General features: G+C 46.2%; 3 protein-coding genes across 3 annotated transcripts in view; 2 read left to right on the top strand and 1 right to left on the bottom strand.

The window, feature by feature from the left end:
- Positions 1 to 12,571, top strand: part of PtA15_2A378 (uncharacterized protein) — a gene marked incomplete at both ends in the record, with an annotated part of 45,501 nt that extends 32,930 nt beyond the window's left edge. The window contains 3 exons of the mRNA XM_053166393.1: positions 11,760 to 11,823; positions 11,968 to 12,489; positions 12,551 to 12,571. Of these exons, the coding sequence (XP_053017620.1) occupies positions 11,760 to 11,823; positions 11,968 to 12,489; positions 12,551 to 12,571 (607 nt within the window). The remainder of the gene's footprint in view (positions 1 to 11,759; positions 11,824 to 11,967; positions 12,490 to 12,550) is intronic.
- A 1,285-nt stretch (positions 12,572 to 13,856) lies between these two features.
- Positions 13,857 to 14,251, bottom strand: PtA15_2A377 (uncharacterized protein; the record flags this gene model as incomplete). The annotated part of the gene is made up of 2 exons (XM_053166392.1): positions 13,857 to 14,069; positions 14,150 to 14,251. The coding sequence occupies 2 exons, from the start codon at positions 14,249 to 14,251 to the stop codon at positions 13,857 to 13,859; spliced, it is 315 nt and encodes a 104-aa protein (XP_053017619.1).
- A 21-nt stretch (positions 14,252 to 14,272) lies between these two features.
- On the top strand, positions 14,273 to 16,678 carry PtA15_2A376 (uncharacterized protein; the record flags this gene model as incomplete). Its single annotated transcript, XM_053166391.1, has 2 exons — positions 14,273 to 14,399; positions 16,359 to 16,678. The coding sequence occupies 2 exons, from the start codon at positions 14,273 to 14,275 to the stop codon at positions 16,676 to 16,678; spliced, it is 447 nt and encodes a 148-aa protein (XP_053017618.1).
- Positions 16,679 to 18,475: the final 1,797 nt, after the last annotated feature.

Raw genomic sequence — 18,475 nt, 5'->3', positions numbered from 1 at the left:
TCGGTTGGTTTCTGGATTCCTTATCAAACTATCATCATGCAGAAATATGAATCAGAACCAAGTCCAATGCTCATTCACATGAATTATTTCACTTACTGTGCTTCGTCCAAGACAATCCTGAACCAAAATATGCCCAGAGATTCAATGTTAATCTGGTTGGTATGTTTCTTGTTACCGCTTGTCCCAATCATTTCGTAAATTGTCAAGACAAGCATTGCAGACTGCAGGTCTTCTTTCGATAATTTTTTCCGATCATCTCCGTGGAATACCTTGTAATTTATTGCGTGATCTCTGAAATGAAGACTGATTTCGTTTCGCCAATTTGACAGGGTTGCTAGAGGGCAGATGACTAGAGTAGCAGCTGATCGTGTGTTTGTATTACCGTCTTGAAAGCTCTTTCCTTTGTTAATTGTTGCCAGAATGAATGCAAGTGTTGTCAACGTCTTTCCTAATCCCATATCGTCAGCTAGTATTGATCCTCGGGACCTTTGGTGATTGTGGGAATTCGTCTCGCTAGAATTAGACTCGACATCAAAGCGATCACGAAGCCAGGCATTATCATTGTGGTACCACAAGGCTTCTGGCTCGTGATTTTCTGGGTCCTCATTCTTCAGGAGGAATTCTAGGGCGGATAGCTGATGTGTTTTCATATCTGTTTGGCACTGTTGAAGTGATGCCAAAAGCCAAGGGGGTAGTCTGGAGTTCGAGCCATCTGGAGTGGTTTGAGACGTTAATTGTGGAATTTCAAAGAAAACAGCTGGGTTGTAGTTCCAGATTGGGATGAGATCCACGTTTGCAGTTTTGAAGGCTAATTCTACTTGAGCTATGTTTTCCAAACGGCTGAAGACGCAGCCCCTGAGCTGAGGCTCTATGCAATTCTTTTTCACAAGAAAGGCACGCAAATTAACAAGGGAAACATTGTTGGGGGGGATATCTCGATTTGTTACTGGAGTTGAACAGCTTGAAACTGGTCCTAACAGGGGACCTAGATGGCGACTTTGGTTTTCACTGAGATCACCAAACCTATTCTGCGGTGCACAATATACATGAACTCGATGGTGCCCACATTGAAGGAAGGCTACCTGAGGGACATCAGAGGTCAGGCCAAAAGGACTAGAAGAAGATAAAGATATGATAAATTGGCCGAGGCAGAAAGTTGAAGACATGCTTGGAGAGCAATGGATAATTCAATTGTTTTTTGTGGTAAAGACGGGAACTGAGAAAAACATCCAAGGAGGTTGTCTCCTTTCCATATATTGGGGCAATCCAACCCCAAGAATATTATTGACCATGATGATATCCTAAAATCTATCGTTAGCTTTGTTTGGTCCTTGTATTTGGGCTCCTCACCATCACATACTGGAACGATGTGTGGTGAAATGCTATTAGAAGACATTGATTGGATCTGCAAAAAACATGCTTCAAGGTAAAGATATCAAAACACTGAAATCATTAGCCCTGTCCCTTAGACGAATATCAAATCTCTCAGAGACCTATGCGCAATCATGTCTTTCTGAATTATTTGTAAATTGGTAAGATTATTTTGTAAAAATATGTATGTTACACACATTTTTTTGCTTGATGTGATATGCTGAGTACCAATTCATAAGATTGGGGCCAAAAGCACAATTATTTCATATGGTAGAAACTATAATTTTAGTTAAACTTGTCTAGCCATCAAGTAATTGTAGTTAGCTTTGTAATTTTGAAAATGTGTATCCAAATGTCAAAACAAAACGCTTTGCCAGAAGGGATTTTAACTCTGCCTGTTGTTTTGCAAAGTAAACATGTTGAAAGGTACTTTAAGGCATTTTTTGGAGGTTTATTGGATAAGATTATTTATGATTGAGTTGAACTAGAATCTAACATTATTTCAACATAAGCTCTTGCTGAATTAGCTTTCAATATAATTTGAACCTTTTTCCATTTGGCCTAAACTTCCACTTAGGAACTGAATGAGTTATGTTTATTAACTCCCACTCAACTTCTGGCACAATTCACACTCACTTACAACTCAATTCTGGTAAAAGTTCCAACCCACTTCTGAATCACTTCCCGTCCACTTTTGAATCACTTCCACATAACTCCCAACACAATTCTCATTCACTTCTGAATCATTTACTAATCACTTCCTAATGCACATGTGACTAACATCAGACCTGAATCAACATAAAATTACACTCTGGCACTCTCCGGAGAGTGCGTCAAAGTCTCCCCTGGTGTCTACATGGGTGTCACGAGAAAGGTATAATTTTGTTTAACAATATGGACCCCAATTTATTCCAAGGAAGTCCTCTTTTTGATGTTAAAATAATGCTTTTGTGATCAAATATCAGTTATCTGGTCTAAGTTACCCAGATAACTGATTTTTGGCCACAAAAGTGATATTTCAACATCAAAAATAGGAGTATCTTTGAAAGAAAGTTGGACCATACTGTTAATCAACATTCAGCCTTTCTTTTGACACCCACAGATTCAATTTATGTTGGATTTCACACCCCAGAGGACTGGATAACTAAATCACACCTAGGGGAACTGGATAACGTAACTTCACATCATTTCTTCTGCCATTGTCAGAATACCACTCATACATCACAGTCAACTATCAAGCATTCACCTGGCCTGGAGCCATTTTTCAATTTTGTTCTTAACACTTTTCCATCTTATCCTGCGCACCTGAATGTATCCATTGTGTTGAAATCTCCTTCTCTTGGGTGAACTGATGACAGCGCGCATCACTTGGGGTCCCCAATTCCTCTCTTTTCCGTCCTCTCCTCCGTTCCCTCTCATCTCAAACTTCTCTCCAAATCTTCCTGAAACACCTTTGTCAACCATTCTCACCAGCTACGCCGTGTTACTCCTGAAACCTTCTTGCAACCACAAGCTGGCCAACTGGATCAATTACTGCAACCACAACTTGGCCACTCACTGTTCATCTATAAAAGCAGCGCCTTCTCTCCCCTCCAGCCTCTCCTCAGCAGACTTCTCAACACCGAACTTCAACATTCAGTCTTTTCTGCTTGGCCTCTGCTCCAATATCCCATCCTTGACATCATTCACCATTCCCCTCCTCAAGTTTCCAATCCGCCTTCACATCTTCCCATCCATTACACTTTACATACTTCTCTCTTTTCAATCATCATCCGATCTCATTGCTTCTGGCTCAATCTTGGCCACACCTCAAGCTCAACTCCTCTGATTCTAGTGGCTCTGACCCACTCTCTAGACCTCATCAATTGGATCTTTCTAATTTGGAGAGAAAAAACACTGTCCTACCTCCGTCAATGAACTCCTGGTTGTCAACTTACTCATAATCTAAAACTGTCCTTCTTTTTCCTTTTCAGTGTCTACTATATTTTGTTATTTGATCTTATCTATCTTAGTCTTTCCGGCAAGGGTGCAACCGCTGCGCTACGGAAATCTCTGTTTGCTGTGCTGCGCTATGTGCAGCGCTTGGGCCGCTGCGCTAAGCGCTGCTGAAAGTCACTGGGGAAAAATACTTGATTTCAGCGCGCTAATCAGCGCAACAATTAGCGGCGAGGCCCTGTTTTTAGCGGTAGCGCAGCGCTAATCCGCTAAAAAAAGTGGTAGCGCAGCGCCTACAAACCGCTAATCAGAATACAAGTGGGGTACAAAAAAAACCCAGTGAAAAAAAGGGAGTAGACAAGGAGAAATGAAAATAGCAGAAGTTAAAACGGATAGGAATCAAGAGAATAAAAGGAAATTTGTCGAAGAGGGGGCTACTTAGATGCAGCCTTAGTTGATTTGGTTGATTTTCTAGTTTTACCTTTGTACTTTTTGAATTTGGGGTTGGTGTGTGCCTGATCAATCAATGCTTGACAATCTGAGAAATCTCCGCCCATCTTGACACCATTACGTAGCCACATGTGGCTACTGATACAGTGCTCAATGGTGCGGATTGCCAATCCCGCTCTACCTGTGGAACATACTTTGGCCGCCGCCAAGAAAGTCCGTTCAACGCTGGCCGAGCTAGCAGGACAAGCTAAATAATCTCTTGCCAAGGATCCCAAGATCGGGAAATCCTTGCAATGAGCCTATGAGAAATAAATGATCAGTGTCGGCAAGGAGAATAAAAAAAATGTCATTTAGAACTGACCTTCCACCAATTTAAAACACACCCCTTCTTGTCGATCGGAAAAGAACCATTGTTGTACCTCTCGATTTTGGTGCTCATCTCAATCACTTGGGTTTTTTGAGGGTAGAAGTCAAATTCATCCCCACCACTATTGGATTCAGGACCGGTTGCATTTTGTTCCAACCGTGATTCTTGAGTTGATGTTTCCGGCTGAAGCAAAATCAAATGAGCCTCTCTTTCTTTGAATACCCAATTAATAAGCCGGGTGATTTGTGTGACATCTTTCTCAAACCGTTTGATGAAAAGCATCATTCTCCATGCCGGATGAAGGAAAGTAGCTATGACAACAGTATCGCAGTTGATAGCAAGCTTGATGTACTTTTTTGTGATTTTAATCATGGGTTCAAACATTGGCTCAAGAGGTGTTGATGCTGCGGCTTCACTCCTTCTGGAAAGAGAATCAAGGATTTGGACGTATTCATACAAAACCATCAGGAGTTTTGGCCCGTCAACCTCCATTCGCTTTGTCCAGTCTAAAAATTCCTGTAAATTCAACACATGAATCAGTAAGCTTAAATGCTACATAAATTGTGCGGTATAAGAAAAACACGTACCTTTAAAATGTTATTTAGATTATTAACATCTTCCCACTCCTGAGGAGTTAACTGATACGACTTGAAGAAGTGATTTCCCGCCGATTTTCCAGCATGCCTGTTGTCCTTGTTATCCATAAGTTGTCAAATAACTTTTCTTCCCTCATAGGCTCGTTTTCGGCTATCGTAAGCAATATTCCACCTAATTCCATAACCCCCAATGAGGCCTTTTCCTCGATACCCCAAATTTGAAGCCCAAAGTTTCCATTCAGCTTGCTTCTGCGGAGATCAAGCAATTCGACGGCAGATGTAATCAATCTGGGAAAAGCAATTTGTGATTGTTATCTCTTTTATTGAAATGGGATTGTAGAATCTGAAACATAACCTGCCTTTTTCAAAGTGAACCCAATACCTTTGTCATTGCACTCAACTTCAGCCTTGCCAGTGCTCCACTCCCAACCCGGATGGGGGGATTCAGGTTCAGCATTGTCTGGATCGACCTCCTTGACATCAGATGACTCATCAACAATTTCTTCTTCTTCCTCTTTGGCTGAATCTTCGTCTTCCTCCTCAAGGATCGTCTCTAGAGTTGGAAAAGCCTCTTCGCTCTTGTTTGATCGGATTATGTTGGTTGAGAGCTTTAAGGCTTTCAATCCGGCTCCCAGAATTAGCGCAATAACGTGACAGACACAACAATGGTGGTTGTTCTGCACATCCCAGTCCGTAGAATCAACCTTGCGGAAAATGGCCGCAACTCCGGTTGCCATCGTAAAATTATTACTGCCTGAGTCGGTTGTCTGCGCTAGAAAGTAGATAAGGATTGCAAACTTGTGAGAAGAATATAACTTTCAAATAAAATAAAAACAGCAAGCGAGCTGCAATCAAGTAGAGAAAACCTATCTTTTTGTGAATCCCATGCTTAACAAGCACATTGGCCAAAGGAGTGGCAAGATACTTTCCATTGTGATGCCATGACACATATTTTATCGCCAGGTGCTCGCATATATAATCCCAATCCTTTGTAATGTGGAAAGCAGTGATACCAATGAATGCCTTATGGCTCCCCTTGGTGGTCCATACATCGGAGGCCAGCGAGATTTTGGAATCGGAATCCTAGTAAAAGTGAGGCCAAGAAATCAATTAGAAGAGAGTTTAATTGTTTGATTGGGGAAACTCTGAGGAATACACACCTCAATTGCTTTAAGGACTTGTCCGCGCTGCTCAAGATACAGTCGATGAGCAAGGGATGCGGCCCAAGATCGAGAATATAGTCGAGAGTTGTGGACTGCATAGTCAAAAGAGACCCGGAGAATGAAGTCCTCAATTCGTAGCCAAGGCAGCGACTGCCTGAGAATCCAGATGACAAGAAGTTTGTTCAAGGTCTCGTTGTTGAAGCATCCTTTTGATGTGAATGGGATGAGAGTTCCTGCGCCAGGTTGCGCTTTCGCCTTCTCGGAAAGTCGTTCTGCAGCCGATGGGGGAAGGTGGCATCCAGATTTGATAGCGTCCGCACGACCTCGGCACGCAGCACGGATAGTTCCTTTGATGCTGGCCCCATCACGATGAGACTTGAGATTGTAATTTGAACCAGCAGAAGCAAGATACTCATTGGGACACCATCGACAGGCCCAAGACGTCGCCTCAGAATCCTAGAGGTAGAGATCATGCAATTAATTTATATCCAAAGTTGAAGAAACAACAATTCTAATTCCTTGTACGCAACATGTGATACATACCTGTTTGGGGCCAGTGCCTGGAGAATAAAAGTAAAGTTTGACGTGGTCAAAACCATCCTTATCTTTTGTCGAGTCTTTCTTGTTGGAGGCAACAACCTTGCTGTTTTCCCCCTCTGAATCCTGCGCCGTGTCGACACGAACCTCCTTTCCAGTTCGACCAGAAACATGCTTTAATCCCGAAAAAGGATGAGGACCTGCATCATCTTGATTTGCTGATTCTGGGGAATTGTCTCCATTATTGGCTGAGGGAATAGTAGCCATCTTTCTGTTTGCTTTAGGTTTGGGAACAGGAGCGTTGGACTTGGATACAAGGGCACGTCGAGAATCGCTTTGAGTTTGTACAAAGCCGGGTCGGCTGCTTGGGGTACGGAGACGACTAGATTCACGGCGGGTGGACGGCGGCGGGTTATTCAAACTGCTGGTTGTATTGGGCGGAGTAGAGGGTGTTTCTATATCGGAGCCAGAGACAATTTCTACTGATCCAGCCATGATGTTTGTTCGTAATAGTATGTTGGTAACTAAATTCTATATATATGTCCGGCAATGAGCGGAAACAAACAGTCAATGTGTTTTGGCGGAATTTATGGGTGCTGCGGCTGCAGCATACCTGCAACGTGGCAGGAGATTAGCGAGTGCTGCAATGATCGAACTTAACAAAGTCCCTCGAGACTTCGGGCCCCCGGGGGGTAGGCTGAACTCGCGAAGCGAGCCTCCGTCAGGAGGGACTTAGACCATACCACCCCAAGTTGGCGCACGGAGATTGGATTTTTCATGCCTCTTTTCACTTTGTTTGTTGTACACTTTTCATAGATCACTCTTTCTGAATTTTTTTTGGCTGCTTGTCAGGGCAAGATGTTATTCAAGAGCCTTGTATTTTTTTATATTTATGTACTGCAACACATATTCTTTGAGAAATTAAACAAACCAAAATACTCGCAAAAAAGTAACCGACTCTGTAAGGGAGATCTGCAAATATTTCATTTTGCTAGAGCACGGGCCCTCATTCAATTACCCCGGCTTACCTCAGGTGTAGCTAGTTTGAGGACCGTGCTCATCACTGTGCCGGTGAGTAGAGAACTGAGATGGATGAAAGCAAGACCTGAACAAGCAGCAACAACTGCCCCAACATGTCCAATAACGGATCCACCTCAGATGTCTCTGAAGAGCCCCCGCCAGTCAGTGATGAACCAGACCCATGGCCTACTCCACCCTCCGGCAAAACAACAGCAATCACCCTGCCCAAGTCAATCACAAAGCTCAACGACAAAGATCTACGTGCTTTCATCCAGTCTTGTGCCAGAGAAAGATATGGCGATGAAGCAAAAGAAATCCAGATTACTGCTGTCATGGACTTAGTCAAACGTCGGAACTCGTTTGTCCTTGCGGGCACCGGGTACGGCAAAAGCCGCATTGCCGAGATGTTCTGGGATTTATTCCTGAAATGTAGGAAAGCAATGGGTTTGTTGAGAATGATCGGATTGAATCCTGGATGAGCGGTACAATGTGTATGTGTGGGATTGTGCATTGGATATTCTGTAACTCAAAAAAAAAGGAACGTACATAAGCTGGTCAGCACGGACGCTCTCTGTAAACCAACTGGGGCAAAGGTAAAATTTTGACTACTTTGATAATTTATTTGGAGTGGATGGAGAAGTGTATTGAAACTCAGATTGTATGAGATGACGCGCAAGAAGCAAGGCTTTGCGCCAAGCAAATTTTTAGGGTATTAAGGTTTGAGGGCAAGGAACTGTGATGGTTTGAAGAAACCACCCAGCCAAACTCAGAATCTTGGCACGCCAAAAAGGGGCGATAGCGCGCAAGTCCCTCCTGCCGAGGGCTATTGGAGGCTTGCTTCGCAAGACCAGACGCCCGCAGCAGCAAGGGTCTTGGGTTAAGTTCGTGCAATGATTAAGCGCTAGCTAATGCTAAATATAGCGGTTAGCGCACATGTAGCGGATTTCCGCTGCGCTGCGCTATTTATTAGCTTTTAGCGCCTTTTTTGGCGCTGCGCTACCGCTAACAGCTGTGGGGATTAGCACTCACGCGCTAAATATAGCGTTAGCGTCAGCGGTTAGGGGTGGCGCTACCGCTACTTGGCCTGGGGATGTAGCGATAGACCGCTGCGCTGCGCTAAAAGGCCGCTTTTTTTAGCGCAGCACAGCGGTTGCACCCTTGCTTTCCGTGCTTGTCCCCTCAAAAACTCACTCACACTGTGGTATGCTCACTTTCTCTCCAGTTACAGTCTGCCATGTAGTTGTCTGCTATTCCTTGATCTCTAACTTGTTTTTTCATCTCAGTTCTGGTTCTAGCTTCAATAATAAATCCTCTCAATGACCAGCAGCGGTTATCAAGAGGTATTTGAATCCTTCCAGTCAAAGAGGTTTTGTAACCTCTTTGAAAGCCTTCCAGTCAAAGAGGTTACAAAACCTCTTCAAGAGGAAGGATTCCTTCCAGTCAAAGAGGTTTTGCAACCTCTTCAAGAGGAAGGATTCCTTCCAGTCAAAGAGGTTTTGCAACCTCTTTGACTGGAAGGAATATTCCTTCCGGTCAATTTTGAGGGGCAGGTACCGGCGCGGGTACCTGCAGGTACCCGCTCTGACTGCCCCAGGCGGTGCAGGTGTCCAACTTTTGGCAAAAAAGCTGGCGGGTACCCGCATCCAAACAGGTACCCGGGTTCACAGGGGCCATCTCTAACCAGCACCAGTCATCAAGAGGGTTTTTTCCTCCCAATGACCAGCACCGGTCATCAAGAGGGTTTTTTCCTCCCAATGACCGGTCCATACCAGCCATTGAGAGGGATGAGCGGTATAGACCGGTCATCAGGAGGAAGCAGCTCTCTCAATGACCGGTCTGCCCCAGTCATCCAGAGGGATGAGTCTCCCAATGACCACCGCCGGTCATTGAGAGGGCTGTTTCCTCCCAATAACCGGGAGGGATGAGTCCTCCCAATGACCAGCACCGGTCATTGAAAGGGCTGTTTCCTCCTAATGAACGGTCCATACCGGTCATTGAGATGGCTGTTTCCTCCCAATGACCGCTCTATACCGGTCATTGAGAGAGATGAGTCCTCCCAATGACCAGCATCAACCGGTCATTGAGAACTCCAGGGAAGCGTGATCTTTGGAGTACCTGACCCGCACTCCATGGAACTTGGAGTGCACAGACATGCACACCAAGTAATTTGGTGTGCATAGACTTGCACACCTTCTTGGTGTGCACAGGGTAATTTTTTGGTTTGCAAAAAGGCAGAACCTATAAAACTTTGACAAACGAAAAGTGAAAATGTACATTGATGGCTGAGTGCACCATGGGTTGCTGTTTCATGCTCACCTGAGAAAAAAGGTGGTCTAAAAAGTAGAGATGGCCTCATTGCGGGTACCTGCTATTTGTTGGCGGGTACCCGCCAGTGTGTGCGTGTTTGGGTGCGGATGCTGGATTTCTGAGAGAAATCAAGCGGTACCCGGGTATTCTTAGCGGGTACCTGCTCTTGTTTGGGCAGGTGGCGGCTGCCACGACGACCAGAAGGACTGGGAAGGCCTTCCTTCTGTTCAAAGAGGTTCTGTAACCTCTTTGACCAGAAGGAATCCCTTCCAGTCAAAGGGGTTGCAGAACCTCTCAACTGGAAGGATTCCTTCCAGTTCAAGAGGTTTTGTCTGATTTTGTGTTGAGAAGGAATAGTCAGGCTCAGATGAAGTTTTGCCTAGGTCAGGAGAACAAAACAAAACAAAAATTAAGCACATAGGTTGAGCAAATTTTCACTTGAGACAAAAGCTTGTATCTGAGAGTACTGATCCAGTGTATATAAAGATATCCTTAAGCACTTCAGGTGTTTTCCCTGTTACAGATACAGTGGGAACCAATGGTCCTTACAAAGTGCATACAGTGCATATCACGATGGTATTCAACACCTTTTTTGGGCCCCTAGAATACTGATTCATTAAATATTTGAGTATTTGGAGATATTTGACAGAAAAACTTCCAAAATACATTAAAAGCACCAAGAAATGACATTTTTTGTGTTTTTGACTTGTTTTGGCCCATTTCTGGGCCATATATTTTTGAGGGGGTCATCCGTCAAAAATATCATGGTGCCGAAGGCGCTTATAATATTGCTGGATGCATATCTCATAATGGTGGACGCACTATTCACAGTGCCGGACACACTTTTCATAGTGGCGGACGCACTTTTCATAGTGCGGACGCACTTTTCATAGTGCGGACGCACTTTTCATAGTGGCAGACGCACTTTTTGTAGTGGCGGACGCACTTTCCAAAGTGCCAGAGGCAGATTTTTTTTTGTGTTGCACCAAAGGGGCTGGTAGAGGGCCTGTGCAAACTCATCTGGAGCCTTTGGGCCCCAGAGAAGCTTGCATTGGCCCTCTACGCGCCCCTTTGAGCCGTTATTTGAATTTATTTGAATATTCAAGCTTAAATTTGCCCAGGCATTATTTGACTCAAATAAAATACAAATATGAATACTCAAATCAATTTGATTTGATGTGCTATGCACTGTCCTGACATGGTGGTCTTGCAATAAAGCTCCCAAAAACTTTTCCCTGAGTGCTAGTTTGCAGTAAATTTTGAAAAAGTAAGGTAAGGTAAGTCTAACTATCTGCTTTGTATTCAATTCAGATGCCCCTTTTGGCTGACTAATCACTCACTATCAACAGTATATCAGCTGGGCTACATACACTAAAAAAAGTGACCTTTCAGCGTAGCGCAGCGGTTGACTGCTACATGACCAGACCAAAAAACCATAGCACAGTGGAAACATCACTGCGCTATTTAGCAATTGACCACTACTGGATGACTTCCCATCAGGTCTGGGAGCCTCCCAGATCTCAATTTAGACACCCAAAAGCTTAATTTTTGTTAGAGGGGAAAATGTTTTCTCAACCTTACAGCTCACTGCTTTTGAGTGTGCTAGTAGTAGTTTTGGTATGAATTTAGGATTTAGAGGGGCATGTAGAGCTCTCTAAATGCCAATGGGAAGTCATCCACTCTCCCACAATGCAACAGGGCAGTGGAAGCAAAAATCTGCTACGCTATCTGCTGAATTAGGGGATAGTAGAATTTTTTTCTGCTTTGAAACTTCTTTTTTTTGTTTTTTCTTATTTAAACCGCTGCGCTACCACTAAAAATCAGCGGTCCCCCGCTAGGAGACCGCTGATTTAGCGCTCTTTAGATTTACATTTTTTTTCCTGGGAAGTCAAAAAGCGGGTAGCGCGGCGATCTGCCCGCTGCGCGTTGACTAAAGAGATCGCTGCGCTGCGCAAAACGCAGCGCAGCCGAAAAAGCGTTGTCCAGAACAAACCGTTCTGTTATCCCATGTAGCGACTACTATCCTCCTCGTGGTCGTGCTCGATATAGACACACGTGTTCAGGATACGAACTCGTAGTAAGTCTTTTCCTCAGCTGTCGCCTTGGATAAAGAATTCCTAACTTTTATCTCGACCATACACACTAATACTACCCTACTCGACTGTCGAAAAACTAAATTGGGTTTGTTCAGGTTTGGTTTTGATCAGCCGGGATGAACCAGGGACAGAGACTTGACGGGCGCCCTGCAGGAGCCAGTACCTCTTCCGGACTAGCCACCCAGAGGAAAAACTCGTCACTTGAACTGCAATCGACCCTTCCGAAACTCCGACAAGTCTTGATAAAGCTGCATAATTCGGTGGGAGAACCTCAGTTGTTGCTCAAGCTTGTGGAAGCGCTTGACGAAAGTTGGGATCAAATTAAACGTGCATGGTCTACCCTTTTTCTAAATGGACAACTGCCCACACCACACGAACCAAATGACCAACACACCCCCCCACCATACGAACCAAATGACCAACACACCAACGAACTCAAACCCTACCGAATTGCGAAGGTGGAAGGCGGCATGGTGGGACTTATGAGATGGGTAGATGAGATCATTCCCGCCTGTCATAGGTACTATGAGGTTACTCAATATCTGAAGGACCCGGCCAAAGATTCCGATTTCAGGGAAAAATTGATAAGGTCCAAGTGGGACGTGCTTCATTACACGTCTCAATCCGTGACTAAAATTGATTTGATCGTTGGTGTCCTCAAAGCATCTGAAATCGACCTCGTTCAATCTGATTGGCCATCGCGCGCAGAGTGCATCGATCTTGAAATAGTCAGCCTCTTGCAATTGATCGATGGAAGAGAATCAGACGGACGTGAAATCTCGAATCCCCTCAGCACACCAGCCATCCATCTGGCTGAATTGATCATCCCAATGGCCAAACTCGCGCGAATTTTTTACAGGAAGTTGCCAAGACTGGGGATGAATAAAAAATGGCCCTTCTCCACGAAGATGTCCTCCGCTGAACTGGCTCACCTAACTAACTCGCCTCAAGCTGCCAAAAACGAATTTAACTACTTGGTAGTTTTTTTGCCTCATTTGAACCGAGGCCCAGCCCCTATAAATTCTGACAGATTCATTCAAATACTCAACAATCTCCAATCAAATGTCGAACATTCTCTGTTTTCCATGAGCCTCCATATTCTTCCTCTGATTGCGGACGACAGCAGCTTCTCAGTTCAGAAACATTTCATGACCTGGTTGATAACTTGGAAGGTTGAGTTCTCTGTAGCCATTCAAAAGTTATTGGATGCCCTTGAAGTGCTTTGAAGTGATACTGAAACACCCCATTATAAGAAATCAAAGGTTATATTTCTACACAATTTCAGCTTGTTCTGCGTATAATCATATGTAAACACCATAATGATAAATACAAAAACAGGGACGGTACCTCAAGGCAGATACAAACCTGCTGCAGTCTTGCAGTTCGAGGAGAGTTGATGGCCTTGCATCACTTGGTTGACGATAATGAATCTTGTCTGTTTCAATCTGAAATCTAGCTGTTCTGGATTTCATGGACTTTTTCTTCCCTTAAGCGTTGAGGAAAAATTGAAGCTGTTGCACAGCTCTTCTTAGACCTCCACAACCAAGCGACACATCTCAGCAAAAACCAATAAATTCAACTATGTGATTGATGAGCTAACAGTGAATGAAAAGATGAGTCATGATTGATTAGGATAGCAAGGTGTTTATTTATTTGGGGCGGTGATAATGAGAGATACAAAGAAAGAGAAGAGACGGAGAGAATGTAAATCAATGCAACAAAAAACAGAAACAGAAACAGGAAGAAAAGGAAGGATGGCAACACTGGATGATTGAGCTTTTCTCATGTTCTGAATGAGGGTTTGCGAACAAGGGGATAAAGAAAGAGGGAGACAAAAAAGGAGGGTCTCTATGAGTATCCATACAACATACAAAGCTCTTAGCGATCGACGGGGCGGAACGAGCGAGCGGTAGGATCTCTATGAGTATCCATACAACATACAAGGCTCTTAGCGATCGACGCGAGCGAGCGATCCAAGAGGATCCAAGAGGACGTGAGAAAGAAGCAGCTCGGGTTATTTTTCCTGGTTCCGGGCGAAGACGGTGATCGGGTCGACGGCCTGAGTGTCGGCCTGGTCCGCGCCGGCCTTCTTGCGCGGCGTCAGACGGGGGGCCCACGCGGAGGGGGGCTTGGGGTGGTTGTAGACGGACTCCCACTTGGCCTTGTAGTTGTTCATCGCCATATTAGTCGCGTAGATCCCCGCGCCAATCGACAGGAATATGAACAGCTGTGCGAGTGTGGGAAGGGAAGATCAGCTGGCTGGGCATGGGCGCGGGGTCGCGGGCGGAGAGGGGCGGGGCGGATTACCATGGTCTCCCAGGAAATCATGTCGACGAAGCCGTTGATGACCTCCGCGAACGTCTCGGCGGCGATCTTGGAGCGGCTGATGAGGGAGGGATTGCGGGCCATGCAGGTCTCCCATTGGAGGCAATGCTTCTCGATGAACGGGGTGCGCTGGTTGGCGGGGTAGCAGCGGTTGGCGTGGTAGTCCCTGGCGCAGGTCTCGATCTCCTCGCGGAGCCGGGTAGTATGGACGAGCACTTGGTGGTTGATGCCGGTGCGGATGATTAGGATGAGGTTTATCGCCAGATAGAGCCCGACAAAGACCGATGACCGGCATAGACCGGTCATCGAGAGGCCACAACCCTCTCAACAATTAACAGTTTAAGAGCATTTCCACCGCGGGCCCTAAATCGGGGCCCTACACCCGGGTGCACTAGAACGTCTGGGGACGGGCTGATCCTCGAGCTTAACTAAGCCTCTCCGAGGAGGCGCGAAGCGTCTCCGAAGGAGAGGCTTAGGACTAATGTCCCAATCTTTGCCTGAGGCTGAGAGATATTTACACGGAAAATCATGATTTCTGTGTTTACATCTCTTTTACTCATTTCTCTCAGTACAAAATTCAAAGCCTCCTACACCATGTTGTAGCCCTGCTTCTCAGCTTTTTTGTACATATTTTTTCAATTAAATTTGTCCCAAACTCGCCGCTCAGCGGCCATTCCTGTGAGGGGTTGTCTTGAGCTATGCAATGAAGCCATCGGATCATCCGAAGGTCCAGGTCGGACACGCTCTCACGGGTTTTTTCAGTATTGACTTAAGAATGACAGGTCTCTCGTCAATACAGAATTTAGGTGGCTTGCGACATAAAAGGGTATTGACGTCTGATGTCTAACCTTATCTTCATGTGTTTAGGCCGGATGGGCGATCCGGTCTACATCAGGCCGGATAGGCTCTCAGGTGGAATTTTTACATTAATTTTTTTATTAGGGGAAGGCGGTAGGTGTTGTTTTGGAGCGCTGAGATTATGTAGAAATGAAAGAGGATTCTAATGGTACCGGAGGCTGTGAATAAATCAGAGGGGTATACAGTGATATTTGGGTTAGAAGGCATTTTTCAACATTTGGCTGGGCAGCCTCAAGCCAAATGTTGGACATTAGGCACAAGTCCCTCCCGCAAGCGGGAGGGTGCTCGCGCCCCGCGAGCACAGGGAGGGACTTGTGTTAAGTTCGGCTGATCCTTACGTCTCACGACAGGACCTTCCCCGCAACAACATACAGCCCAGTCACGGGCCCCGTGCCAGGCCCCACGACGGCTTCATGAAGCCGTCTTCCACCCCCTTGCCCAATCCGCCGTCCAAACCCCACGTCACCAGACAGAAGCAGCCGACGTTAGTCGGCTGCTCGCAGCACATCCACCAAACGGAGTGGCCAGAACAGACGGCCGCTACACAGTGGCTCATAAACCACACGGCCGAAAAATTGCACACCACATGTACGGCACCCCACCACAACTACCGCGTGCAACCGTCCGCGGCAAGATGAAACTGGCAGGTATTGCCCACTCGCTTGCGGTAGCGGGGCGCAATGTGCAACGCACAATGCCACCAATAACCGTGAGAAATGTTAGAGTCATTGTTTATTGCGCACACATCCGAGGTAGGAAACAATCTGCCCGGAAAAACACACACAACAAAACAAAATACACAAAAGTGAAGGTGAAAGCGCGGAAAGAAAAGAGACATACAAGAGCTCTGTACAGGGGGGTTAGAAATTTGGAAACCATATATAGATTGAGAGCAGAGCCTCTCCGGGAGGCAGAGCAGCATTTTCACCATCTTCACCATGACTTCAAGCTCGGTGGGTGGCTGAATTATGTCCACATCAAGCTGAGAGAAGGGAGTAGCCCCTGTGGCCAAAGGACCAAGCTCAATTTATGCAAACTGACCACCCGCCACCCGCAGAGCTGAAAAGTTTGGCCTCTTGGTGACACTTTGATAATGCAAACAAGATCATCGCTGACACGCTAATCCGCAACCCACATCAAATTTTCTTCAAACTCCAGCACTCATCATCTGCGGGGATTGGATGTACTTGGAGGAAGGCGGGCTGGAGACGCATGTGGACCGGCTTGAACAAGAAGAGCTGAAAAAAACAGGTGTTTGACAACACATAAGTCATCAAGAAAATTGGGAGGGTGTGTGAGGGAGAGTGAGAGCTTATATACCTGGGTGACCGAGGCGCCCAAGATAGCAACGATGAAGCCAACCACAAGGAGCGGAAGGTCACGATCCGCGCCTCACTGTCGTCCGCCAACGGGATCAACGCCAGCTCGTCCTCCGACGAGACTTTCAAAGGCTGGCTCGGGTCTAATTCTTTGTGCACCAGGGTTCCGGAGCATGAGCTCGGCGGCGCCGGCCGGCCAGCTTTCTCCCCCGGCGTCACGTCCCCTCCAGCCTCCGCGCGCTCCTCGATAATCTTCTTGGCCGGCTTCTCCCCCACCTGCTCGCTTGCCGTCCCCCATCCTGCGCGTCAGTTGGCCCCGACTGTCTTCCACTAGCTTCTTCATTAGTTGGAGCGGTTTCAGCGTTGACCCTCGTACGATTCCAACCGACTTGAGAAAGCTATCCATCCTCCTCCTCCTTTCTTTGAAGTGTCTAACTTAGTATCTAACTTGACAGAATTCTATCTACACATATATATGTGAATTTTTTTTGTAACCGAACACAAATTAGAAAAATAAGATATCAAATCTGATGATTTATGAAATATGACGACTACTAGAAATAAAAAATGTATCTATGTACATAACTGCGTGGCGGGTAGCCATGTCTGTGATGGGTGGGCTGTGTTGTGATGCCATGCCCGTGGCTGGGTGGTATTCTTGCCGGGACAAATACAGGGCATTTTGTTTTGGACAATGAGCCAGCACAGTCTTGCAGCACCGTTGTAACATGGTGGGATTGCCGGCTCATAAATGGCAACTCCTGCCCGACGGGGCTAGGAGGTATGCTGTGTGGAAGGCTAGCCTTACCCCGTCAGGAGATGGTGATTGGCGGTCTTGCCTCACTGGGACCTCTTTTTGCCGTAGCTGCGGCAAGTCAATGTCAAATTATTGCCTTGGGCGGTTCGACAACGAACTTTGAAAATTATGCACCCGTGGTGTAGTTGGAAATTTCAGGAGTTTACCGCCTCAACCCGACCCACCGCGGGCGCTATTTGCGTCGAAAATTTACGGCCGTCCCTAAATATCGACCTCAAGTCCCTACATGTAGGGACTCACTAGGGACTCATTCACCCCCACCTCAACTCCCTTTCACACACCAAACTCCTTGTGAAACTACAGCTCACACCCCCGAATGTACAATCCCATCACATGATGGCCAAGTCAGGCCGGCCATCAAGAGGTACTCCCCTCGATGGCCCGTTTGTTCCGGTCATTGAGAGGAGTACATTCTCCCCTCAATGGCCGGTTCCTTCCGGTCATCAAGAGGAGTACATACTCCCTTTGATGGCCGGTTTCTCCGGTCATCGAGAGGAGTACATACTCCCCTTGATGTCCGGTTCCTTTCAGTCATCAAGAGGATACTCCCCATGATGACCGGAACAAACTGGTCTGTTCTGATCATTGAGGGGAGTTGGCCGGTTCGTTCCAATTATCAAGGGGAGTATATACTCCCCACGATGACCGGAACAACCCGGATTGTTCCAACCTCATCGAGGGAGGTACATATTTACTCCCCTCGATGGCTGGTTTGTTCCAGTTATCGAGAGGGGTATATACTCCCCACAATGACCGGAACGACCCGCTTTGTTCCGATCATCAACAAGAGAACTCCCTTTGATAACCAGGTGGATTTGACGGGGGAGTGGACCGGGGGCAACGCATGCCTTTCATGACTTTTTACAGACTCTCGCGGTGTATGCCGCAGCAGTTTGGGGCGCTAAAACTGGCTGCGCACTGCCAGAGATCATATTTTAGCGCCCCAAAAATACCGCCCGCGGTGGAAATGCTCTAACATTAAGTGGACCGCCGCGCCCACCAACAAAAAAAATGGCAGCATTTCTCCCTTCCCCCATCCCCAAAAAAATTACAGGTACCAATGCACCTGGATCGCTTGGCTCTTTAAGCAATTGGCGCCGAGCAAGAGCCAAGCAATGACCAGCAATCATCGACTCTCTGCCTCCTTTTATACTTTTCCCGTATAATTCAATCCAACCCGGACTCCGTTAATTTAATTTACTTTTCCCCTCCCACCTTCGCCCACATCCCCCTCCCCTTTTTCTTCCATTGTCACCTTTCCATATGCAATTGATCACTCGAAAATGGTTACCTGAGATTATTTTCAGAACTCTT

The sequence above is a fragment of the Puccinia triticina genome, chromosome 2A, assembly GCF_026914185.1.
Source record: "Puccinia triticina chromosome 2A, complete sequence".
In the NCBI taxonomy this organism is placed as follows: Eukaryota; Fungi; Basidiomycota; class Pucciniomycetes; order Pucciniales; family Pucciniaceae; genus Puccinia; species Puccinia triticina.
This window is presented reverse-complemented; position numbering and strand designations above follow the sequence as displayed.